The sequence below is a fragment of the Bos grunniens genome, chromosome 12, assembly GCF_055505025.1.
Source record: "Bos grunniens cultivar Pamir isolate PY7600 chromosome 12, Bosgru_T2T1.0, whole genome shotgun sequence".
In the NCBI taxonomy this organism is placed as follows: Eukaryota; Metazoa; Chordata; class Mammalia; order Artiodactyla; family Bovidae; genus Bos; species Bos grunniens.
In genome coordinates this window covers 74,370,133-74,389,337 of record NC_141176.1, presented here as the reverse complement: position 1 = coordinate 74,389,337, position 19,205 = coordinate 74,370,133, and the positions used below count along the sequence as shown (strand labels likewise).

The following is a 19,205-nucleotide window of genomic DNA, read 5'->3' as shown; positions in this document are numbered from 1 at the left end:
TCTTCATCACTCAGAAACCGGGGAAGCCCCCATTCTCTACTCTTAATTCCAAATCCCAGTATCTAAGGTGTTTTGTTTTTGCTTTTTAATGGAAGCAACACATCAATGATTCACTTCCAGAGTTTTATCTACTATGACCTTTTAACCTCTGTGTGATAAAGTGCTTCATCTTCAGGCACTACTCATGTTATATTTTTGGAGCTGCCTTTGCTTTTTAGCACCCCAATAGCACTAATTTCTGATGAACTTTTATCAGTTTACAGTAAGTTGGAAAGTTTTCAGTACATGAAAAATGTATTTTAGGCATATTTAGAAAAATAACCAAAATGAGACAGGCAGCATCCATAGGACTGTCTTCCTTCTGAGTGTCCATCTCTGCCAAGGAAGAAGGAGGAAACAGAACTAGAGGACCTTAATTTTTTTTTTTAATGCCATCTTTTCCTTTTAATTGAAGTTCATAAAGAGGAGAACAGTGGTTTCCTCATACTCATTCTCAGGTTAACTCTGTGAGTTTAGGTTCAAATATCCAGTTAGGCATCCTTTACAAATTAATAACTAGGGTTTTTGGTTCACTTAAAAACTGACTTCATTGAGTTAGTGATACCTCTTGATGAGGGTGAAGGAGGAGAGTGAAAAAGCTGGCTTAAAACTCAGCATTAAGAAAACTAAGATCATGGCATCTTGTCCCATAATTTCATGGTAAATAGAAGGGGAAAAGATAGAAGCAGTGACAGATTTCCTCTTCTTGGGCTCTAAAATCCATGCAGATGGCAACTGTAAGCCTTGAAGTTAGAAGATGATTGCTTCTTGGCAGGAAAGCTATGACAAAACTAGACTGTGTGTTAAAAAACAAAGATATCACTTTGCTGACAAAGGTCCGTATAATCAAACCTATGGTCTTTCCAGTAGTCATGTACAGATGTGAGAGCTGGACTATAAAAGCGCACTGAAGAATTGATGCTTTTGAACTGTGGTACTGGAGAACACTATTGAGAGTCCCTTGGAAAACAAGGGATCAAATTGGTCAATCTTAAAGGAAATCAACCCTGAATATTCTCTGGAAGGACTGATGTTGAAGCTGAAGCTCCAATATTTTGGCCACCTGATGTAAACTCATTGGAAAAGACCCTGACGCTGTGAAAGATTGAAGGCAGAAGGAGAAGAGGGAGACGGAGGATGAGATGGCTGGATGACATCATCGATTCAATGGACGTGAACTTGGGCAAACAGGAGATGGTGAGGGACAGGAAAGCCAGTGCTTTAGTCCATGGGCTCACAGAGAGTCAGAGGTGACTTAGCAACTGAACAACAATAACTTAGAGTGATAAATCACCCCTTTATCCAGATTCTTTAGGAATTATTTCTTTATCACATTTGTATGTTTTTCAATGAACGATTTCATAAGTTTTCTTTTAAAACAGTCATAAGGAATCAATTCCTAGAGAAACACAATGATGGGATGATTTCTCTAAGTGATATCACCAAAGTTAACAGGGCTAATTCCAAAAGCAATACATGGAAACCATATACTTCACTTTGTGAAATAAACTCACATTTCTTTCTTTTTATAGAAAGTTCCAAAAGTAGTTTAATAAAAGTAGATCTTAGTATTGTCTACCACTTCAGCATTTTTATAATTTAGATTAACACTGTTTCTCTGTCCATGGAAAAATATATTCTAAAATTCTAGAGTAATGCTATCTGAGAATCTGTGAAAAAAGGTCTAAATCTGGGAAACAAATTGAAAAATAATGCACCAGTACTTCCAGTTATTTTTTTAAAGATGAAATTTGTCCTATGAATTCAAGAGTAGTGGATCATCCTATCGTTCTTTATATTTAATAGTTAAATGCTCTACACACCTCTTCTCTTGCAGAATTTGATTGTAAAAGACTCACAAACTTAAATGAAATCAGAGGTGCACGCTTTATAGGCAGGAGAAGGTGAAGCAATCAACCCAATTTAAGAAAACAAAATCCACATGTTGCTGAAAAGCAGGGTGGGTGTATAAAGACTCAGCGGTGATATCCTTCAGAAACCAGAATTACTGACTGGAAATGGTCATACCTCCAAATCTGCCTGCTCACAGTCAAGGCTTATCTATATATTACAGATTTCACAGCTTCCATGGAAGGGTGACACTAAATGACAATCATACCAATTCAAACCAACATGAACAATCAATCTCTCAGATTTGTGTAACAACAAATGAACAAACAGAAAAATTCTCTGAAATGAAAAGATCAAACAAACATTTAGTAGTTATTTATGTAGAGTGTTTTCCCTGTGTTTTCCTCTAAGAGTCTTATAGTATCTGGTCTTACATTTAGGTTTTCAATCCACTTTGAGTTTATTTTTGTATACAGTATTAGGGAGTGTTCTAATTTTCTTCTTTTACACATAGCTGTCCAGTTTTCCCAGCACCACTTACTGAAGAGACCACCTCTTCTCCATCGTATATTCTTGCCTTGTTTGTCACAGATTAGGTGACCACAGGTGTGTGAGTTCTCTGGACTCTCTAGCCTGTTCCATTGTGCCAGTGCCACACCATCTTGATTACTCTAGATCTATATTGAACTAGCCAAAAAGTTCGTTTAAATTTTTCCATAAAATCTTATGTAACAAATTTTTGGCCAACTCAGTGATATATTCTGAAGTCAGGGAACCTAATTTTTCCAGCTTCGTTTTTCTTTCTTAAAACTGCTTTGGCAACTTGGGGTCTTTTGTGTTCCCATTAAAACTGTAAATTTTTTGGCTCTAATTCTATGAAAAATGCCATTGGTAATTTGACAGGGATTGTATTTAATCTGAAGATTCTTTGGGTAGTATAGTCATTTTCACAATATTGTTTCTTCTAATCCAAGAACATGGTATATCTCTCCATCTGTTTTACATCATCTTTGATTTCTTTTGTCAGTACCTTGTAGTTTTATGAGTACAGGTCTTTTGCCTCCTTAGGTAGGTTTATTCCTAGGTATTTTATTGTTTTTGTTGCAATGGTAAAGAGATGGCTTTCTCAATTTCTCTTTCTGATCTTTGATCGTTAATGCATAGGAATACTCAGTCTTACTTTTTAAAAACAAAAGACTGAGCTAGGTCCTAGGAGAAATTGGAAGTCTGTCTATGGCTTAGAAGTCTATGGTTTCTTCCAACAATAGAATTGATTTGTAAAACTAGTACAAATACACAAAATGGTTTGTATTAAAATATAAACTGACAGCAACTTAGTAGTCAAAAATTTTTCATGCAAGGGTGAGGAAATTCAAAGAAGCAGAGCAAGCAAAAACATGACACAAACAACAGAAAATTCTCTAGAAATGAACCTCCCATATAAAAGTTGAGCAGATGTTCCAGGGTTCTGTTATCTGCATTCATGCTACAGCATTAAAATGACATAATTACCAATAAATAATCATCATTCATTCTGACTATATAATTTATCTTTACAAACACTTTCCTATGAAACTTCTACATTTTATTAGTATGATCTTGTTTATATCTTTTAGTTAATAAGGAAAAACTACTATTGTCTCCACTTAGGAGATGTTTCCTAAGACCAGAGGAATAAAATGAATATTGGAATGTAATGGAGTAATTAATTCACTAGGTCACTAGTAGAATTTGATCCCACAGTTTTAACATCTAATTGAGTACTCTGCTAAGGACAAGATTATGTGTCTATTTGTTCAGGGTTCTAGGAAAATAGCTAAAATGAAAACATGTCACATAATTATTGTTGATTTTCATCATCATCAATACACACATTTTTAAGCACACCCATGTCATCAGTGTTTTCCTATTACCGAAGTCAATGAAACTGACACACTCCTCTTAATTATCTGCAAAGCTCTAAATGTAAACACACATATACAGATGCTAACAAGTTAATTACAGTTACTATTAATAAATTACCTCTTCTAAGGCATTCCACAGTTCGTTATCCGTATGCTCATTAAAGGGATCCAGATTTTCCTTCATTGTTCCAGTGAATAAAACAGGTTCCTAAATACCCCAAAATAGTGAATGTTATTACCTTAACCTGTTTTCATTTTATTCCAATGTGTACAGAATGTCAAAATTAAAATGCAAAAACATCTACATTAATTAATTATTAATAATATAGTTGCAAATGTATGATTATAAAAAAGCATCTCTAAAATAATTTTTCATTGTACAAAGTGTGCTACAAAATATCTTCTGGACTACTGAACACTAACAGAAGAAAGTGTTGAAGAAGTTTTTTCATCTTAAGGAAAAAACTGAAGACAAAGGAAGATTTTATTGTTTTTTAATACTACCCTGCTAATAAATATCTGCTTAAACACTCACACAAACATGAGAAATTTAACATCAAGATCTACATAAATTAACTGTCAATGCTGGTGTGACTGGGAAATACCAACAGCATGATTAGTAGAGGTTTGTGCCTCAAAGCAAACCACTAAATATTTACACATTAGCACTGAAGAATAAACTAGGCTATTTTCTCCATTGGTCAGACTTCTTCTAGGGTCTGGAATCTCTCCACATATGTGAAATGAACATCCCCATATGTGTAAGGGGAATGTAAGCTCCTGGGGTCTGCAGCACCTCTGTCCATGGAGAGATCACCTCTGATTTTGGCCTCAGCTGGTCCCCACGTTCTCTCACCTGTGTGTCAGGATAACCTGCCTCACAGAACCTCGTTAATAACTGCAAGGCCAGGAGGACCTGAAAACCACCGTGACCTGTGTCATGATACTTTAATTTAAATAGTTCTTCCTAGTCATCTGCTTCAGGAGGAGCCATAAGTAAATTACTCTGGAAATATATGTGTCCTCTTGGCTTCAAGAGAGAATCCTGTACATAAGCTCATGTAGGCCATTTACATTTTCTTCTGGAAGGCTCTAGTAAGCCAGGTCATAAGAATATGGATAGCAGTGAAGAGCCCAACAAGCTCCTTTAAGTGAAGGGGGCAGAACAAGGGAATGCACTCGTGTGGGAACAAGAGGAGAACTGACTCTTCCACAAGTGCCCGGAACTGCTCTGAATCACCATGTTCAAATCAGCCTTGGGGCTGGACTTTCCTCCTCACTTCACAAAAGCCTGAGAGGAAAGATAAAGATAGACAGACATTTATTTCCCCTAATCATAAGGAAGAATGATACTCAGGAAGTCTTCCAAACCTTCTTTCAATATGGTCTAAGTTTTAAGTCTGGTAAGAGAGGAAAGAATACAGAAAACTCAGGATATGCCACCAAAAAAGAGATATCTCTGAGCAAATCCACAATTAAAAAGACATTATAAAGGGAGATTTATTCGCACAAAGTTGATTAAGTAGCCAATATGCCTCCAAAGCACTGAAAATCACTAGTCATACAATATTTCAGAATGAATACTGAACTGAACTAAAAAACTTGAAACACAAATTTAAGGTCTCCCTTAAAACTTGAATCAAAGACTAAACAACCATCTAAACAATGGTAAGCATTCCTTGTCAGGGGACTAACCATCATTCTACCTCAGATTTTTATAAAAACTTGTTACTTCTTGTAATTATCAACCTTAAGATTCCCACATGCAGGTATTTTCTGCATGTCTCCATGGGGTTTACACAAGCGACATAGCCAGGCGAGGGGAGGCTGGTCCCCAGTATTCTTCTTCCTTCCCTCCATTTTCTAGGTTCTTTCAAGTAAGCAAGCTACTCCCTGTATATAATCTCAACCTGTGGTCTTTCTGGGGGACATATTTAACTACTTCAGATCCTAAGCATAAAGAACACACATACTTCAGCTACCTGTTGTGTTTAAGGAAATTATTTAAGAATAACTTTCATTTTTGCTTATTCCTGAAATTTTGAACAGAAGTTGAGGAGTACCTTCTTAAGAACACAGTATTCATCTTTGAAAGTTCCCCCCATGACTGATGGTCTATGTCCCCACTCCCCTGTCTCTGCTCCTACCCAGGTCCTTGTTATCATCACATCTTCCCCAGTTCTGACCTGTTCATGCAGGGTCAGCAGTGATGGGGATGAGCCTGGGAGGAAGAGAGACCACCATGGAAGCTCTCTGCTGCTTCCAGGATCACAGGGACCAGGGATCCAAGGAAGATGATGTGGGTCTGGCTCAGCTAAGAGAGGCAACTCAAAGAAACAGCACTGGGCTCCCCCTCTGCAGAGTCTGCTCTGAGCTTCCTAAATTCCCTAAATTGGGGTGTTGAGACACAAGCATCAATGCTTCCTACTCATTTGCGGGGGAGAGGAATGTAAGCTTTTGTACTTAGACAAGTAAATTCCAGTAGCCAAACTAACAGACTTTCTCCACCTCTGCAGCTAGCAAGACACTGTAAAGACAAAGGGCTCTTGGTTGGGGAGGGATATGATTTTGAGTATCTTCTCCTGACATATATCAGCCCATGACATACAAGTGCATAAACCCATTTCTAAACTGATATTTCCAAATGAGGGACAGAGCAATAGGAGTAGTATCTTCTGGCTTTGTTCTATGCTTATTCACTCTTGCTATGGTTTGGGGAGTCCTTTCAAGTGGGATGGTAGGAAAAAGGGGGAAAATATCTAATGAGTACAACACAGCTGAAGAATTGATGCTTTTGAATTGTGGTGTTGGAGAAGATTCTCGAGAGTCCCTTGGACTGCAAGGAGATAAAACTGGCCAATCCTAAAGGAAATCAACCCTGAATATTCACTGGAAGGACTGATGCTGAAGCTTCTTTAAAAAAAAAAAATTATTATTATTATTATTTACTTTACAATATTGTATTGGTTTTGGCATACATCAACATGCATCTGCCACGGGTGTACATGTGTTCCCCATCCTGAACCCCCCTCCCACCTCCCTCCCATACCATCCCTCTGGGTCATCCCAGTGCACCAGCCCCAAGCTTCCTGTATCCTGCATCGAACCTGGACTGGAGATTAGTTTCTAGTTTCAATACTTTTACTATCTGATGTGAAGAGCTGACTCACTGGAAAAGACCCTGATGCTAGGAAAGACTGAAGGCAGGAGGAGAAGGGGATGGTTGGATGGCATCACCGACTCAATGGATGTGAGTTTAAGCAAGCTCCAGGAGTTGGTGATGAACAGGGAATGCTGGCCTGCTGCAGTCCATGGGGTCACAAAGAGTCGGACATGACTGAGAAGTAGACAAGGTGGAGACTGGAGAGTATAGGTCTCTGTCATATGACTAGTACTTTGGATCTTACTCTGCTGCGATGGGAGTATTTGGAGATTAAGCTGAAACTCTTCGCTATACAATTGAAAGACTATAAATCAACTATACTTCAATTTAAAAAAAAATATCAGTTCAGTTGCTCAGTCGTGTCCGACTCTTTGCGACCCCATGAATTGCAGCACGCCAGGCCTCCGTGCCCATCACCAATTCCTGGAGTTCACTGAGACTCACGTCCATCGAGGCAGTGATGCCATCCAGCCATCTCATCCTCTGTCATCGCCTTCTCCTCCTGCCCCCAATCCCTCCCAGCATCAGAGTCTTTTCCAATGAGTCAACTCTTTGCATGAGGTGGCCAAAGTACTGGAGTTTCAGCTTTAGCATTATTCCTTCCAAAGAAATCCCAGGGCTGATCTTCAGAATGGACTGGTTGGATTTCCTTGCAGTCCAAGGGACTCTCAAGAGTCTTCTCCAACACCACAGTTCAAAAGCATCAATTCTTCAGTGCTCAGCCTTCTTCACAGTCCAACTCTCATATCCATACATGACCACAGGAAAAACCATAACCTTGACTAGACGGACCTTTGTTGGCAAAGTAATGTCTCTGCTTTTCAATATGCTATCCAGGTTGGTCATAACTTTTTGAATCCTGGCACTGCCCCTTACTTGAAAAGTAGGATAAGCTCCCAGTGACTCAGTTTTTAAGTTTGTCAGATAAGGATAACAACAAATTGTGAGGATTAAGCAGGAAATGGTGGGATAAGAAACTAAAATGTGTTAATGATTCCATAAATGTTAGTAATTATTATTAATACTTGTGTTACTTTTCAGGGACTGCATCAAGCACTAGAGGAACAGAAATGAGAGATACAGGCCCTGTCCTCAAAGAGAGAAAGAAAATAGTCAAGAGTGTGTGGAGGTCTGAGAAAAAGGCCAGAGGTCTTGGTGGGGGATTGGAAAGAAAGAGTTTGTACAAGGTGATAGTCAGAAAAGAAGCTTGTGGGAGGAAAGCCAGAAATCAAAATACAAAAATATTTTAGTCTGATTTTTTGCTCTTGGTGGAAAACGTTAGATACATTTCTCTGTTATACTTTTCCCCAAAATTCCTATTGTGTTTGTTAGTTTGCTTTTATTTTCTGTTTCTTGGCTTTACCATTCATATTTATGTAACCAATTTAGTTTTTATTATTAGACAATAAATATAAAGAAAATCACCAAAGACCATGAACACGTAAACAGAAATTAAAAAGTAAAGTCATTTCAAAAGGTGTTACTCTTTTACTTAAGTAGAAATAATACCCAAAAGGCCAGTGCCCTGATTCTTAAGAATAATAACATTTCCTGATGACTGAGCATTCTTAAGAATGAGACATGGGCACAAACATTATCTCACTAAGTTACATCTTCACAACAAATCTGTGGGGCAATTATTTCCAGACTGGGTTTAAGTACGAGGATGTTGAAGCTTGGCAGCCAAGTGACATCAAGGCCCCACAGTCGACGAAGCATAGCAGGAATAAACTGTGGGTCACACTGACACCTGGTCTACACTGTTAAACATTCTAGCCCTCTCCGTCTCCTGAATGGCTTCCTGGGAATCTTTACACATTCCAAGTTCTCTCCAGATTCTTTCTCTTTAATCAACCAACACTGCACCTTGGAGATAAAGTAATAAAGAAAGTGGAATCTACATGGATACAAAGCTTAGCACTATTTTGTAAGCATGCTCTCTGAAGAGTGTACCTAGAACATGCTCAAAGGAAAGATGGAAACCAACAGAACAGAACCAAAACATGCTGACGTCAAGGCATGCTTAGTCTTTGCTCAGATATGCTTCCAAATATTATTGGCAGAGCCAAGAATCATCTAATGTTATTTATTTACAGAGTTATTTTATGTACACAAGCATACAAATTTTTCCTATTACACAACATTAAAAAGAATGCAAGGAATGTTTCTAACGCTTTGTATCCAAGGATATGAAAGGACTTTACAGACATGCCCTTTATTTCTACTAACTAATCTCACATGGCCATTTCAGAGATGAGTACCATTAAAGCATAAAACTTGGGAATTTAAGCTCATTTATTTTCTACTGTAACCATAAGTCATAAATCTAATAGCCAGAGGAAATCTTTAAATATGGGGACTATCCAGTTTTTCTGAAAGGGATACCTTTGGGAAAAAATTTTTCAATTGCAATAAAATACACATAAATTTCGGAGAAGGCAATGGCACCCCACTCCAGTACTCTTGCCTGGAAAATCCCATGGATGGAGGAGCCTGGTAGGCTGCAGTCCATGAGGTTGCTAAGAGTCGGACATGACTGAGTGACTTCACTTTCACTTTTCACTTTCCTGTATTGGAGAAGGAAATGGCAACCCACTCCAGTGTTCTTGCCTGGAGAATCCCAGGGACAGAGAAGCCTGGTAGGAGGCCGTCTATGGGGTCACACAGAGTCGGACATAACTGAAGTGACTTAGCAGCAGCAGCAGCACACATAAATTTGCTAGATTAGCCACTTTAAGTGCACATTTCAGTGGTGTTAAATACATTCACATTGTTGAACAGCCATCACCACCACCCAGCTGTAGATCTCCTTTCATCTTGAAGAACTGAAACTCCATACCCATTAAACAACAACTCCGCTCTCCTGGCCACTCCTGGTACCCACCATTCTATATACTGTATCCATGAATTTACTACTCTAGGTAACTCCTATTAGCAGAATCATACAGTATTTGTCCTTTGTAAATGACTTATTTCACTTAATTTTTTCAAGGTTCATCTGTGCTGTAGCATGTGTCAGAATTTTCTTCTTTATTAAGGCTGAGTAATATTCTACTGTATGTATGCACACCACGTTTTGTTTGTTGATTCATCTGTCAATGGACCCTTGGGCGCCTCCACCTTTTTGCTGTTGAGAATTAATGCTGCTATAACATGCATGTCCCAGTATCTCTTCAAGACCTTTCTTCCAATTCTTTTGGGTTTATATTCTAAAGTAGAATTGCTAGGTCATATGATAATTCTATCATTAACTTTTCTGAGCAACAAACAAGTTGATTTCCATAGTGGTTGCACTATTTTACATTCCTATCAGCAATGAACACGGGTTCTAATTTCTCTACATCCTTGCCAACACTAGTAATTTTCTTTTTTTCTCTCTCTTTTCTTTGATAGCAGACATCTTAAGGGGTGTGAGGTGGCATTTCACTAGAGTCTGAAAAGACTATCTTGATTTAAAAATTACTTAGAGTAATCCCAGGTATTTTCAAGGTCACAGGCAGGTAGCAACAGCTGTCCCTATATCCACATTCACCTTCCTTTGGGTGCCATCTTGTACATGCTTCCTGATAACAGGTTTTTCAGGACACATTACACTCACATTCCAGGAAGTACATTTGCCTGGCTCATTCTGTCTCATCTCCTCTCTGTTTCTCATCTCAAGACGGTAGTTTTCTGAGCTTCCTTTGATAGGCAGATGATTGCTAAGTATATAAATAAAAACTCTTTTTCTTTTTTTTAATCAGCAAGTCTGTCAAAGCAGAGGGCAGGATGATAGATGAGGACACAAGATCGAGGTTGTGCTTGGCTATATACCTGGAGGATAGTAATCTCTCAGTAAATATCACAGAATTATGTTGAGTGAATGAACCATAGGAATGACAGGAGTGTCTACCATGCATATAATCCAGTCTCCAAAACACTCTCTGAAAGTTACACTACTTTACAAAGAAGAAGAAAATAGAACAGAATCAGAGCCCAGGAAGAGATGGCCAACTCAACACTCCATCACAGCAGGCACATATGGGTCTACTTGAAACACTTCACATTAACCTATTTTATCCTCACAACAGATTGAAGGGGTGATACTGTTATCTGCCTTGTAAGACAGAGAAAACCAAGTACATAGAGACAGAATTCTGAGTCCCTTGCTCTTCCTCACTATTCTGTATTGCCTCCCTGGTGAAAATTATTAATTAATGGCTAAATTGTCAAAGTCTCCCCAAAGCATCTAAAAATCCTATGATTCTCAAAGCCCCACAATTTCACAGAAAGTTCTCCAAGGAGATAATCACTTTTTAAAAGATGTCCTGGTTTCCCACAACAAAATTACATCTGTAAGACACTTATTAATAAAATTCATGTTTCCCTATAGGAACCTCTCCAGTGCTAAACAAACCATTTATCCTTCTGTTCTCAGAATTATGTGATTATCAGTGAATAAAATTGTGGAAACTAAGGAAGTCTGAGTCAAGAAATCTATCTCAGTAAGTTATTAAATCACATGCACACAAAACTAACAAATGAACAAACAAACAAACAAAAAAAAACCTGGTATCTGATGAAAGTGTCTATTAAAAATACCTGCTGCTAAAAATATGCTCCACTGGGGGGAAAAAAAAAAGGATCAACTCATTCACTTAATTGGAAAAAAAAAAAAAATCAAATTAAAAGCACTTAAACTTAGACGCCTTATACAAAGAACATGTGAGAGTGCTCTGCTGTGCGTACCTGAAGTGCAACTGACAATTTCTTCCTTAAATCGTGCAGTCCAATATGTGCTGTCAAGATTCCATCAATATAAATGCCACCTTCAGGTTCTGACAATCGAAAAAGGGCAGCAACGAGGGAACTTTTTCCAGCTCCTGTTCTTCCCACGATGCCATACTGTAAAGAGACCCAGGGGGGATGAAGAATTAACAGGATGCACAAAACCCGGGAGGACCCTGATTGTTGAAGACGAATTTTTAAAGTTCTATTATATATAAAGACTAGTCTATAAGTTTCCCAGGGTTTCCCTGGTGGCTCAGACAGTAAAGTGTCTGGCTGCAGTGCAGAAGACCCAGGTTCAATCCCTGGGTCAGGAAGATCCCATGGAGAAGGACATGGCAACCCACTTCAGTATTCTTGCCTGGTGAATCCAATGGTCAGAGGAGCCTGGCAGGCTACAGTCCATGGGGTCACAAAGAGTCAGACATGACCGAGCAACTTCATAAGTTTCTCAAGCATGGCCCTGCTGGCATTTTGGACCAGATAATTCATTGTTGAGGGTCGGGGGCCTGTCCTGTATATTGTATGATGATTAACAGTAGCCATGAACCCACTAGACACGAGATGCAACCCCCAAATTGTGGCAATCAAAAATGACAGAAATTCACAAATGTCCCTGATTGAGATCACCATCATCCCAAGAATACACAACATAAACTATAGTGATTTTCATGCCTTCTAAAAATGTCAGGCAATTTTATTCAGATTTCCCTGAATAAATGTCTAATATGCTGAAGATTGTTTGTTTTCTATAATTATCATATAAGGAGCAGAAGGGGATAACAGAGGATGAGGTGGTTGGATGGCATCACTGACTCAATGGACATGAGTCTGAGTAAACGCTGGGAGTTGGTGATGGACAGGGAGGCCTAGTGTGCTGCAGTCCATGGGGTCGCAAAGAGTCGGACATGACTGACTGACTGAACTGAACTGATCATTATGTGGTATGTTAAAGGGGGAGACATATATGTGTATGCAGTGTGTGTGTGTGTGTGTGTGTGTATGTGTGTGTGTGTGTGTGTGTAACTAACATTCACAAATAAAGGAAGAAGACCTGAAAAATAATCTGCCTGCAGTGAAAAGCTAGCAGTCTCCTAAGTGGTCCATAAGAAGTTAGCTTTTAAATTAGTTTTATTCCTACTCCCTGGATAATTTGACCTTGAGTATTACATGGGTAATTTTACAGAGATGTCGACAAGTCAAGTCAGAGTGTTAACACAAACAAGTGCTCACTTTCTGTGTTATTTATTTAAGAGGAATTATTCTTCGGTAGAAAAATGAAATCACTTCCTGATATTAAATATCTTAATTATGTTATATCTTGAAAGGAAACATCTTCAAATATAAAATGCAGATCTCAGTCTTGAAAGAGGCCAGTAGACAAAATTTCCATAATGAGATCAACATTGATACAAATAACCTTTGCTATTTATATGAGACCTTTCATCAGAGCAGGTCAAAAGACATTTTATCAATACATTAATACTTACAACTGAACCTTGGAAAAACATATGTCAGGTGTTAGTCTATTTACTAAAACCAGAGCAGAGAGAAATTAAACGCACTAACAGTAAGATTCAAGAATCAGTATAGTGTAGGTAAAATGCTGGTGGCTGATGGTTTAGTCGCTGGGTTGTGTCCAACTCTTGTGACCCCATGGACTGTCACCTGCCAGGCTCCTCTGTCCATGGGATTCTCCAGGCAAGAATACTGGAGTGGGTTGCCATTTCCTTCTCCCATGTAAAATGCTGGTGAGGAATAAAACTGCATTCAAATATATATGCAGAAACTGGCCTTTTTTACCAATGAATTTTTAAGTGAAAGAAAGTATTAATCACTTGTGTCCAACTCTTTGCGACCCCCTGGACTGTAGACTACCAGGCTCCTCTGTCCATGGAATTCTCCAGGCAAGAGTACTGGAGTGGGTTGCCATTTCCTACTCAAGGGGATCTTCCTGACCCATGGATGGATCCCAGGTCTCCTACATTGCAGGCAGATTCTCTACCTTCTGAGCCACCGGGGAAGCCCAAATGCAAATTACCTGAAGGAAGCTTTCTAAGAGATTATTTCATCTCTATTTAAAATTTGGAAAAAAAAATAAAATAAAATTTGGAATTGATGATAGTGTAAGATATGCTTGGATCATTTGTAAATCAATAAAGTTTTAAAACTCATGGCTTTAAAAAAAGAACTACTAAATCTTTCTGAGCAATATAATCAGAATGTTTGGACTGTTTCATGTTTTCTGATTTGAATACTTCTAAAGTTTCAAATCTTAGTCTGTCAAATCAATCATGGCATTTCAAAATGAATTTATCTTTATAGAGATTAAACATAAGAAAAGTGGGTTTACCTAATTTTATTATCTTATAAAGGTAATACCATGACTATAAGCCATTTTATTGTTGTTCAATCACTCAGTCACGTCTGATTATTTGCGACGCCATGGACTGCAGCATGCCAGGTTTCCCTGTCCTTCACTATCTCCTGGAGCTTGCTCAAATTCATGTCCATTGAATTGGTGATGCCACCCAGTCATCTTATCCTCTGCCATCCCCTTCTCTTCCTGCCTTCAATCTTTCCCAGCATCAGGGTCTTTTCCAATGAAATGGCTCTTCACATCAGGTGGCCAAAGTATTGGAGCTTCAGCTTCAGCATCAGTTCTTCCAATGATTATTCAGGGTTGATTTCCTTTAGGATTGACTGATTTGATCCCCTTGCTGTCTGAGGGACTCTCAAGAGCCTTTTCCAGCACAACAGTACAAAAGCATCAGTTCTTCAGTGCCCACCCTTGTTTATGGCCCAACTCTTACATCCATACATGACTACTGGAAAAAGCATAGCTTTGACTAGATGGACCTCTGTTGGCAAAATAATGTCTCTGTTTTTAATTTGTTGTCTAGGTTTGTCATAGCTTTCCTTCCAAGGAACAAGCATCTTCTAATTTCACGGTTGCAGTCATCGTCCACAGTGATTTGGAGCATAAGAAAATAAAGTCTATCACTGTTTCCATTGTTTTCCCATCTATTTGCCATGAAGCGATGAAATCAGAGGCAATGATCTTAGTCTTTTGCATGCTGAGCTTTAAGCCAGCTTTTTGCACTCTCCTATTTCACGTTTATCAAGAGGCTCTTTAGTTCCTCTTTGCTTTCTGCCATTCGGGTGATATCATCTGTATATCTGAGTTTACTGATATTTCTCCCGGTAATCTTGATTCCAGCTTGAGCTTCATCCAGCCCAGCATTTCGCATGCTGTACTCTGCATGTAAGTTGAATAAGCAGGGTAACAATATACAGCCTTGAAGTACTCCTTTCCCAATTTTGAATCAGTACATTGTTCCATGTCTAGTTCTAACTGTTGCTTCTTGATCTGCATACAGGCTTCTCAGGACATTTTGTATCTTATGCTAAACTCTAATTCATATAATATTAGATGTGCCATTCTCTGCATGCAGGCAGGTTGTAGTGTGTATATATGTGGCTCATCTGTTCTGTGTACAAGCAGGCCTCAAAGATATTTTGTATTTGGCTCCAGACCACCTCAACAATGTGAATATCAAAATAAAGCAGGTTATATGAATTTTTTTGTTTCTCTATGCAAATAAAAGTTATGTTTATACTATATTGTAGTCTGCTGCTAAGTCACTTCAGTCATGTCCGACTCCGTGTGACCCCATAGACAGCAGCCCACCCGGCTCTGCTGTCCCTGGGATTCTCTAGGCAAGAACACTGGCGTGGGTTGCCATTTCCTTCTCCATTGCGTGAAAGTGAAAAGTGAAAGTGAAGTTGCTCAGTCGAGTCCAACTCGTAGCTACCCCATGGACTGCAGCCTACCAGGCTCCTCCATCCATGGGATTTTCTAGGCAAGAGTACTGGAGTGACTTGCTGTTGCCTTCTCCGATATTGTAGTCTAATGAGGTACAAAAGCATTATATAAGGTAATAATACACACCTTAATTTCCAATATTTTATTGCTAAAAGAATGCTAACCATCTGAGCATTTATAGGGTAACATTAAAAACCACTGATCACAGATCTGAATAATAAATATAATAATAATGAAATGGTTTGAAATATTGAAAAAATTATCAAAATGTGACAGAGACATGAAGTGAGCAAATGCTATAGGAAAAATGGTTCCATTGTACTTGCCTGACACAGCATTGCCATAAACGTCCATTTTTTTTTTTAGTATTATCTGTGAAGCACAGTTAAACAGGTGTGCCTGTATTTCTGTATGTTCTCATACATAAACTAACACACATCAGGACACAGGTGAGAACTGATCTATGAGAATGTGTGTATGTTCCCATGTTACCAGCTCCACTGTAACTGACCCATCTGTGCAAACAGGAACATCTGTACACTTTAGGTAAATAGACTGAGATATGTTGGGGCACCGAGGACTGCTCATGACCACAAGACTGTGAGTTCCAAACTCCAGTGAAGAGAACTAAAAAACCAGGGGACTTCCCTGGCATTCATTCCAGTGGTTAAGATTCTGTGCTTCCACTGCAGGAGGCATGGATTTGATCCCTGGTCAGGGAACAAAGATCACACATGCTGCATGGCCCCAGACACCCCAAAAAGAAAAAAGCAACTCACAGAAAACCTGACTCTAATTATTCCAGAGTTCAGTCTTCAAAGCTATAGTCTGAATGTCTTTTCTGAGTAACTGAAGGGTTTATGGGAAATAGATGGGGAAACAGTGGAAACAGTGTCAGACTTTATTTTTTTGGGGTCCAAAATCATTGTAGATGGTGACTGCAGCCATGAAATTAAGAGATGCTTACTCCTTGGAAAGAAAATTATGACCAACCTAGATAGCATATTCAAAAGCAGAGACATTACTTTGCCAACAAAGGTCCGTCTAGTCAAGGTTATGGTTTTTCCTGTGGTCATGTATGGATGTGAGAGTTGGACTGTGAAGAAGGCTGAGTGCTGAAGAATTGATGTTTTTGAACAGTGGTGTTGGAGAAGACTCTTGAGAGTCCCTTGGACTGCAAGGAGATCCAACCAGTCCATTCTGAAGGAGATCAGCCCTGGGATTTCTTTGGAAGGAATGATGCTAAAGCTGAAACTCCAGTACTTTGGCCACCTCATAAGAAGAGTTGACTCATTGGAAAAGACTCTGATGCTGGGAAGGATTGGGGGCAGGATGAAAAGGGGACGACAGAGGATGAGATGGCTGGATGGCATCACTGACTCAATGGACTTGAGTCTCAGTGAACTCTGGGAGTTGGTGATGGACAGGGAGGCCTGGCGTGCTGCGATTCATGGGGTCGCAAAGAGTCGGACACAACTGAGCAACAGAACTGAAAGGGTTTTAACAATTGCCCATGGAGAGTGTCACCAGTATCAGTAACCTTACATTCTTCAATCTAAAGACAGTTAGGGGACTTCCCTGGTGGCTCAGTGATAAAGAATCTGCCTGCCAATGCAGTAGACATGGGTTCAATCCCTAGTCCAGGAGAATTCCACATGCTGTGAAACAACTAAGTCCATGCACCACAACTATTGAGCCTGCGTTCTAGAACCTGGGAACCACAACTGTTGAGCCGACATGCCACAAATATTGAAGACCTTGCACCCTATAGCCCATGCTCTTAACAAGAGAAGACACCACAATGAGAGGCTTACAGGTGGCAACTAGAGAAAAGCCCAAGCAGCAACAAAGACCCAGCACAGTCAAAAATAAATAAATAAATAAAATTATAAAGACTCTTAAAGAAAATCTTCTGTTATTGGCTTTACAATGGCCCCTTTCTGTTTTTCCAACCAGGTTGATCTCTGATGATGACACAACTTATTAGACACTTGCTTTTGGATGTCTCTTCACATATCAAACTCAACATATTCAACACCCAATGCCCCACAGAAAACAACCCCTTCATCCATCTTCCCTACATTATTCTCATTACTTCTTTCCCAGGCTCACAGTGTTTAAAAAACAAATTAAACTCCTTAATCATAATCAGTGCAAATAAATTTAAAAAGTAAATAAATACTAGCTATAGCCCAGCACTCTGAAAAAAAATTCTTAAAATTATATTTTTACTTTCTAGGCTGCTGTATGTGTTCTTTTTGTTGTTTCTGTATTTTTTTGTATGTGTTCTTAAAGACACAGTTCACATATTTAAGCAAAATGGGATTAATGTGAACATACTGTTATATGTGTTTTCATTTAGTATTTCATAATGCTTTCATAATATTATAGTACATGTGATCATTTATTTAACAAATCCTCTATTGCTGGATGTTTAGGCAGTGTCGAATGGTTAGCTACTAGAAATAACTCTGTGTTAAATATCCCTGAAGCTAAATCTTTGCAAACAACCTTAAGCATTTCCTTCACATAAATTCTCAGATTTGGAACTGCTGAGAGTCAAGTATGAACCCCTTGGACAACAAGTCAATCTTAAAGGAAATCAGTCCTGAATAGTCATTGGAAGAACTGATGCTAAAGCTCCAATACTTTGGCTACCTGACACAAAGAACCAACTCATTAGAAAAGACCTGATGCTGGGAAAGACTGAAGGCAGGAGGGGAAGGGGACAACAGAGGATGAGATGGCTGGATGGCATCACTGATACAATAAGCATGAACTTGGGCAAATTCCAGGAGATGGTGAGAGACAGAGAAACCTGGTGTGTGTCAGTCCATGGGGTTGTGAAGAGTCAGACACAACTAGGTGACTGAACAGCAACAACAAAGTATGAACATTTTCAGAGGAAGCTGTTAAGCTGCTAACCTACCCTCCAGAAGTATGATACCATTTTTTACTCCCACCCATTTCCCTGCACATTCACAAATCCAGGTGTTAGAGCTTTGTTTTAATTGACATCAATTTGATTCCAAAAAGTGGCATCACTTTCCCACGATGTCTTACTGGAGGGAAAACAGCTCCTGCCTCCCCGCCCCCTGCACCTGCCCCCTCTGGTCAATGTGCTCTCACTTCTCAGATTAAACTCTCAAATGCCAGCTCAGCATCCAACACTACACCCTAGGATGTCTCTTCTACAAAACTGTCCTCTCATACTTCATGTACATGAGTCAGCTTCCTTGGCATCACTAGGTAATTGTGAGGGTTGAATGCAAAAACGTGTGTTATACACTTGGTAGTTCATTTTCCTGAATGCTTTGCAGATGTCTAGGTCTTCACTCACTGGATCACAGCATCATGCTTTTGCTTATCTTGGTCTCACCTCCCAGAATGCCTCTTACATGCATTTCCACCTGCTGAAACCCTAACCACACATCACTAAGTCTGTCTCACATGTCTAACTCCTTGAAAATGCTCTCACTGTCCCCTCATGTGGGCTTGTTCCAACTCTAGCTGATGTTATGTAATTTTATATAAATGTCTATAAAAATCGTGACCTCCTTCTAGCTTACAAAGTTAATATAGCCATTTTCTTGTTTCTTCAACTAGACTGTATACATTGACATTAGGATCTGTATTGGATTTGATTTTTTCTTAT

At 39.1% G+C, this 19,205-nt stretch overlaps 1 protein-coding gene across 1 annotated transcript in view; it reads right to left on the bottom strand.

Moving 5' to 3' along the window:
* The window catches only part of LOC147361907 (ATP-binding cassette sub-family C member 4-like), a 198,065-nt gene that overhangs the window by 10,584 nt on the left and 168,276 nt on the right, over positions 1 to 19,205 (bottom strand). Inside the window, exons 26-27 of the mRNA XM_086330242.1 lie at positions 11,686 to 11,841; positions 3,913 to 4,002 (exon numbers count right to left, since the gene is read on the bottom strand). Coding sequence (XP_086186368.1) covers positions 3,913 to 4,002; positions 11,686 to 11,841 — 246 coding nt within the window. The remainder of the gene's footprint in view (positions 1 to 3,912; positions 4,003 to 11,685; positions 11,842 to 19,205) is intronic.